The 7808-nt window shown below is 40.0% G+C and overlaps 1 protein-coding gene across 1 annotated transcript in view; it reads right to left on the minus strand.

Annotated features, from left to right (window-relative positions):
* mospd2 (motile sperm domain containing 2) overlaps positions 1-7270 on the minus strand; it is a 42983-nt gene extending 35713 nt beyond the window's left edge. Inside the window, exons 1-2 of the mRNA XM_078408997.1 lie at positions 7237-7270; positions 7028-7152 (exon numbers count right to left, since the gene is read on the minus strand). Of these exons, the coding sequence (XP_078265123.1) occupies positions 7028-7152; positions 7237-7270 (159 nt within the window). The remainder of the gene's footprint in view (positions 1-7027; positions 7153-7236) is intronic.
* Positions 7271-7808: the final 538 nt, after the last annotated feature.

Genomic DNA, 7808 nt, shown 5'->3' on the forward strand with positions numbered 1-7808 from the left:
CTAAAAGAGGAATGGCTACATGAGGATCCATTTAGATGAAAAAAAAATCAAAAAGCACCATGCTCCCATATTTATACATCTCATATTTTCTGATGACATTGGAGGCCATTAGGCCAATTGAGTCTATTCCAACTGCAAACCGGGGTTGATTTACAGTAGTGAATTAACCTAAAGAAAAAAAAAATCAGCACATCTTAACCCAAGCACTGGGTGGAAACTGAGGTTGGCATCGAAATGCTCAAGTGTCACACAGACAGCACCAAACCGGGGTCACCAAAGCTGTGTGGCAGTAGATCTACCCACTATATCAATGTGCAGCATGTGGCAAAGGAAAGATTTTTTTTTTTGGAAAAGCAAATTTCCTGCAAATTAAACACCCAAAAGGAAATAGTTTTCTTCCATAAACCAATTTGAACTAGTAATACACACAGTACAGGTAGTTCTGCTAGAGTGCGATAGTTGCGTTCCTAAGAAACTCCGTGATATATAAAATCAATTGTGTCAATGGGGTAAGGAGCAAGCGAGCTTGACCTAAACCTAAACTTGTTATTACAAAGCATTTTTCCCTGCAGGGTTTTAAAAAATAAAGGTCTTTTTAATAGCTACAGATTAATTTTTGTTACTGCAAGTATCATTGCACCTGTCAATAGAAGCAATCGCTGGTCAATTTCAATGGTTAACAGGTGCTCCTAAAAGAAAATGGCATATAATTACTGCTGGAAGGTTACATGGAAACAGGTTTTTTATTGCAAGACAGCTTTTCCCCCTACTTGCCAATTTCTAGTTACCTTTGTAGTTCTCTATTTCCCAATCTAAATTACATTATACGCCCATTTTACGCTCAAATACATATTGTGTTCCCCAATTCATCATTCACATTATATCCAAATCACAGTAAGGAAACACCCATTATAGCAGAACTACCTGTAATGGAGAATCAAACTCCTGGAGAAATACAGGTTAAAATATTTGGATAGAAAACAAATTTATTTGTCAGCAAAACACAAAGTGCTGGAGGAACTTGCAGAACTTCCTCTATTACAAGTCTTACTTAGGAAGAACAAACCTGTACATAATGTTCCAGTGGTGATCTCGCCATGGACTGATATAATTGGACAATGTATAAATGTTGTTAGAGGTGGTAATTACCACTCAGTTAATAACTACATTGTATTCAAATCATTTGGTAAAAAATGGGCTGCACAGTGACACTGCAGTTGAGATGCTGCCTTGCAAGACCAGAGACCCGGGTTCAATCCTGACCACGGGTGCTATCTATACGAAGTTTGTTTTCCCTGTGACCGCATGAGTTTGCCCAAGGTGCTCCAGTTTCTTCCCAATCTCCAAATACGTACAGGCTTGTAGGTTATTTGGCTTTGGTAAACAAAAATTATAAATTGTCCCTAGTGTGAGGACAGTGCTAGTGTCTGGGAATTGCTTGTCGGCATGGATTTGGTGGGTCGAAGGGCCTGTTTGGGAAGTCACTAGTGTTGTAGTAGGTGGAGTGTCTTAGAGCAGACGGATCTAGGAGTGCAGGTATATGGTTACTTCAAAGTGACATCACAGGAAGGTAGGGTGGTCAGGAAGGATTTCAGCACATTGTCCATCATCAGAGTATTGAGTTTAGTTGATGTTATGTTACATTTGTACAAGATGGTGGTGAAGTCACATTTGGAGTATTGCATTCAGTTTTGGTAACCCTGCCATAGGAAAGATGTTGTTCAGCTGGAAAGGGTGCATAGAAGATTTACGAGGATGTTGCCAGGAACTGAGGGCCTGAGCTACTGGGAGAGGTTGGGAAGGCTAGGACTTTATTCCTTGAGTGCAGGAGGATGAGGGATGATCTTGTAGAGGTGTAATAATAATAATAATAATGCATTACATTTATATAGCGCTTTTCTAACACTCAAAGACGCTTTACAAGGTTTACTAAAACATAAAAGAAAATAAATAGATAAATGAGTAAACGAAGAGAAAAGGAAAAAGAAGGTGACGTAACGGTCAGTGATTGAAAGCAGTGTTGAACAGATGAGACTTCAGTGATGTTTTGAGTGAGGAGGAGTCTCTGACGGTTTGGGGTAGTGAGTTCCAGAGGGTGGGAGCAGCGATGGAGAAAGCTCTGTCCCCCCAGGATCTGAGTTTGGTCCGGATGGGGGGGGGGACAGGAGGTTAGCAGCAGCAGAGCAGAGGGTACGGGTGGGATTGTGTCTGTGGAGGAGGTCAGTCAGGTAGGATGGGGCCAGGTTATGGAGGGCTTTGTATGTCATGAGGAGGATTTTGTACTGGATTCTCTGGGGGATGGGGAGCCAGTGGAGCTTGTAAAGGACGGGGGTGATATGGTCACGGATCGGGGAGTGGGTGAGTAGACGGGCAGCGGAGTTCTGGATGTGTTGGAGTTTGTTGATGATTTTTGAGGGTGAACCATAGAGGAGGCTTTTGCAGTAGTCCAGACGGAAGGTGATGAAGGCATGGATGAGGGTTTCAGCAGCTGTGGAGGAGAGGGATGGACGAAGACGGGCGATGTTTTTGAGGTGGAAGAAGGCTGTCTTGGTGATGTGTTTGATGTGTTTGTCGAAGGAGAGGGTTTGATCAAGGATGATTCCAAGATTCCGGATGTGAGGGGAGGTGGATACTGGGAAACCATCAATATTGAGGGTGAAGTTGTGGGTGGATTTGGTGAGGGTTTTTGGTCCAAAGATGATGATTTCAGATTTGTCGCAATTGAGTTTGAGAAAATTAAATTGAAGCCAAGATTTTATTTCAGTGATGCAGTTTGTCAGGGTAGAGTGCGTAGTGGTAGTGGTAGAGTGCGTAGTGTACAAGATCATGAAGGGAATAGATAGAGTAGATGCCCAGTCTTTTACTCAGAATAGGGGAATCAGGAAACAGACATAGGACTATGGTGAGAAGAGGAAGATTTGATAGGAACAGGAGGGGCAACTTTTTCCACACAGAGTGTGGCGGTTAAATAGAACGAGTTGCCAGAAGGGGTAGTTGAGCCAGGTACTGTAACAAATTTAAAAGACATTTGGAAAGCTACATGGTTTGGAAAGGTTTAGAAGTATCTGGGCCAAATGCCGATAGGTGGGACTAGTGTAGATGGGGAATCTTGTAAGGCATGGGCAAGTTGGACGAAAGGGCCTGTTTCCATGCTGTATGACATTAATTAACCAGAGATAAGACTGTATTACATGTTAAATTGTGAAATGGGATAGTTCAAAACCACCCATGAAAGTAGGCATGTTCAAAATATCCAGTGTTTCTGGCGTCACTTGTCACATCCTGAGGTTTAGTGCAAAGTGACAACACGTGCACATTCTTGAGCTCTACTCGCCACACCACTAGTTTTCTACTTTAAAATTATCCAGGTCTGCAGTGCCACCATTCTTTGTTGTTTTGATACATCAACAAAAAAAAAATCCTTTTTTGACACATCAAATATTGCAAACTTCACAGTTCGTAAATTCTAATACCCCTCTACCTTTTCTTTCATCACTTTCCTCCAAGTCCATTCTCCTCCCAGCCCCAACCCGTTCTGATCATTTCATCTTTGATTCCAAACGATCTATTCTCAAAGGCTTTATCTCTCTGGATTTGAATCTTAAAGGCTTCCGAAACCGACATGACTTCAAACTCTTTTTTGCTGCCTTCACTGAAGTCCCTACCCCAACCCATTACATCAGGCCTCCCATCTCATAAATTCCCAATCCAATTGGACTACATTTTCTGACTTCTAACCACCTCAAAATCTATTTGTTGCGAACTGCCAAGACGATACTGATGTCTCAATTTTTCCATCGATCTTTTTAAACTTATTAACGCGTGATGTGATCTTGAAACTATTCTTTTAATTGGTGTTTGTAAGGTCATAACACCATGTACGTCAGACTTCCAATTACAAGCAGAACACTATTTACTGTGCCAAATAGTTAATTATTATTGTTAAAAATAAATTTAATCGTAATAACGTCGTTAAATGTTTATCAGATTTGCAGACTTCAATTGCTAAGAATAAACAGAGTAATAGAGTTAGCCATCTCTAAAAATTCAACGATTATCAGTGCAGTTTAAACTTTAAAACACGAAACAGATAAAACAGCTAGTGCTCATATTTTGAAAGTACACGCTTCGAACTAGATGATAGCTAAAAACAAATCCAGCTCATAACTGGTAGAGAAAAAGAAATACACTCCATGAATAAGCTTGCCATTAAAATACATTGAATTTTTACTAAATAGGCCAATGATACCCAGAATATCTGCTAAATCAATAATTAAGATATCCCAATTTAATTTTAGTTTTAAAGTGCAAAATTGGGAAATAATTTGACTTGCCCATTTGCAGGCAACACAAGATCATGTAACCATCATAAATGTAGAGTCCAGCAGGAGATTAGGAGAGTACATTAGGAACAGTGGTCTTTGGCATGTGGCAGTCGTTTAAAGTCTAGTTGATCAAAGTTTAGGATCAGCATGTTTCAGCAAGGAGGAGGGAAGAGGATGACAAATTAAGGGAACCCTGAATGACCAGAGGTAATAAATTTGGTCAAAATGGAAAAAGAAGCCCATGTAAGGTTTAAGGTTTATGAACTCAGACAGGGTTTTTGAGGAATATAAAGCAAGGAGGAAATAAATCAAGTATTTGAAGGGCCAAAAGGGGCCACAACATGGCTTTGGGGATCAGATTAAAGCTTTTTATACCTACATTAAAAGAAAGAGGCTAACCAGGGAGAAGGTAGAACAGCTCAAGTACAAAAGTGAAATTTGTGCTTGGAGTCAGGGATTTAGGTGCGCTATTAAATTAGAATTTTGCATCAGTTTTCACCTTGGAGAAGGACAAGGAGGACAATAGGATCAGTGGGGAGAATACTAATGTGCAAGGATAATTTGAAATTATGAAGGTGGTGGTTTTTGGGTTCTTGAAGAGCATTAAAGTGGATTCATCCCCAGGGCTGATAGGATCTATCCCAGGTTATTGAGAGAAGCGATCCGGAGATAGCCGGAGACTTGACAAAGATCTTTGCGTTTTCTCCAGACACCAGCGAAGTCGTTGAGCGTAGCTAATATTGTTCCCTTGTTTAAGTAGAAAGAATCCAGAGAATTCTCGGCCACCGACCTTCACATCAGGTAGGGGAGTGGCGAGGATTCCAGGATAGGATTTACTCCCATTTTGAAGAGAATAGGTTATTTAGGGACAGTCATACAATGGCTTTGTATGCGGCAGGTCATCTATTTTTAATTTGATCGAGCTTTTTGTGGTGGCGACAAGAATGATCGACGAGGGATGTGGTTGTTGTCTAAATGGATTTTAGTAAAGCTTTTGATAAAGTTCTCCATGGTAGGTTTATCGAGCAGATTAAGATGCATGGGATTAACAGTGACTTGTTCATATGGATTCAGAACTGGTTTACTGAGAGGACAGAAGATTGTGGTGGAAGGACAATATTCATGTCGGAATGAAGTTCTGCACAGATCTGTGGTGGGACCTCCGTTACTTGGATGTAAACATTGACAGGTTGGTTAGTAAGTTTGCTGATGATACTAAGATTGCTGTGTTCGCAGACTGAGAGGAAGGCTGATAAAGAGCACAGCGGGATATGGATCAGCTACAGAAATGGGTGGAGAAATGTTAGATGGAGTATAATCCAAGCAAGTGTGAGATGTTGCACTAATGGAGAAAATATACAATTAATGGCATGACCCTTAAGAGCATGAGAGTAACAACACAGGACGATAGAGTGATCAAGAAGCAAATGGTATGCTTGCTTTCATTGGTCAGGGCACAGAGTATAAGAGCCAGGAAGTCATGATGCAGCTTTTTGGACTTCAGTTGGGCCAAATCTGGGGTATTGTGTGCAGTACTGGTGGCCTCATTACGAGAAGGATGTGGAGGTTTTGGAAAGGGTCCATAGGCAGTTTACCACAATGTGCCTGGATTAGGGAATACTAGCTACATAGAGTGGTTGGACAGACTTGGAATGTTTTATTTGGACTACCAGAGGTTACGGGGAGACTTGATAGAAGTATGTGATATTACGAGAGACATAGATAGGGTAAACAGTCAGAACCTTCTTTCCCAGGATGGAAAAAATCAAATAATCGAGGGCATATCTTTAAGTCGAGAGGGGCAAAATTTCAAGGAGATGCGCGAGACATGTTTTGTTTTGAAGGTAGACACAAAATGCTGGAGTAACTCAGCGGAACAGGCAGCATCTCTGGAGAGAAGGAATAGGTGATGTTTCGGGTCGAGACCCTTCTTCAGACTGATCTTTTTTTTTGGAATGATTTTTTTTAATACACTGAGTTTAGTGAGTGCACGCAATGTTGAGGCAGATATGATATAGCATTTAAAAGACTTTTGGATAGGCAAATGCAGGGTATGAAGGGATAAGGATAATGTGAAGGCATACAAGAAATGGTCGGCATCACGTTCACAGATAGTGGGCCGAAGGGCCCATTCATGTTCTGTAGTGTTCTGTATATCTCCACCCAGAATAATACCCCTCCACGACATCCATGTGTTCTATGAGTAAGCCAGTTCTGAATCCAAACGACCAATGTTCCCATGCATTTTAATCTACTGAATCATCCTACCGTTTAATCACTTGCCTGACAAAAATCCATGTATCCTGTAAAATGCAATATTCTGTAAACAGACTAACAACTGCTTACAGAAAGAATCCGGTGAAATAAAAGGCTGGCGAGCCTCACATCAGTGGCTGGGAAGCTAATGGAGAGGATTTTACAGGATACATGGATTTTGCTACACTGGATACATGGATTTTGAATACACTGCTAGCCCCAACCTCGGTTGACTATTGGAACGCACTCAACTCTGGTCACCTTAACTTGCGAAGAATTCAGTGCACTTGTAATTCAGATCTACTTCACACAAGATTATCAGCTCCATCAAATCCTCTTAGATGAGCTTTAAAAAAAAAAATCTTCAATCCACTTTGAAATACTGAAATTCCAGAATATGGTCTCATTACCACGAACATTGATGTATATTTGTAGTTACAACTTACAATTCCTCCCATGTGCGCCGGCAAATATTCAACGTTTATATATTCCTGCACATCAGTTTTGTTGGCAAATTTCAGTAGGTTTAAGGCATCCGGTCCTAACCACGTTTTCACAATTTTCCAAGCAGCTGCAGAAAAAATAATTTTCTTTATGCAATGATCAGTGTCCATCTGTACAAAGTTAATCATTCAATTTGTGTTAAGATTCTTACCGTTCATAATCCATGGCATTTCATATATGACCATTTTGGCTGCAAAAGACATTTATAATTTTAAGAGCAAGAAACCAAAAAATAATTTAAAACATACTTCAATATAATCCATTTAAGTAATCTAATCAATCAGCTAACTGTAAAATCTTCTGAATTTAGGCTGCCAAATCAATTATAGGCAAAATACTGCTGTCTGTTTGTCAAAATATTTGATCAATTAGAGGCATTTCACATATCAATTGCATCTAAATCTGTAATATACATGGATAATAAAGGATGCATAGCTATTAGATCTGTACTAACAAAACATTTCACAACTTATGCCTTCATAGTTATATACATGGCATCCAAGACAACCAGAATTATTGTCAATAATAATAAAATCTTGCTTTTAAACATGTTTTAAATATTTTATCAGTAAGCTCAATATGATACTACCTTCCTGTTCCATTAATTTGGTTTCCAGGAGAAATGGATGAGAAGTTATACGATGTTGTAGTGAGTCCAAAACGAGCGTTATTGTTCAAAGGTCTTTATTCGTAGGTAACCGTAACAAAACTGCAACTGCTTAC

This window comes from Rhinoraja longicauda, chromosome 12 (assembly GCF_053455715.1).
Source record: "Rhinoraja longicauda isolate Sanriku21f chromosome 12, sRhiLon1.1, whole genome shotgun sequence".
Lineage (NCBI taxonomy): Eukaryota > Metazoa > Chordata > Chondrichthyes > Rajiformes > Arhynchobatidae > Rhinoraja > Rhinoraja longicauda.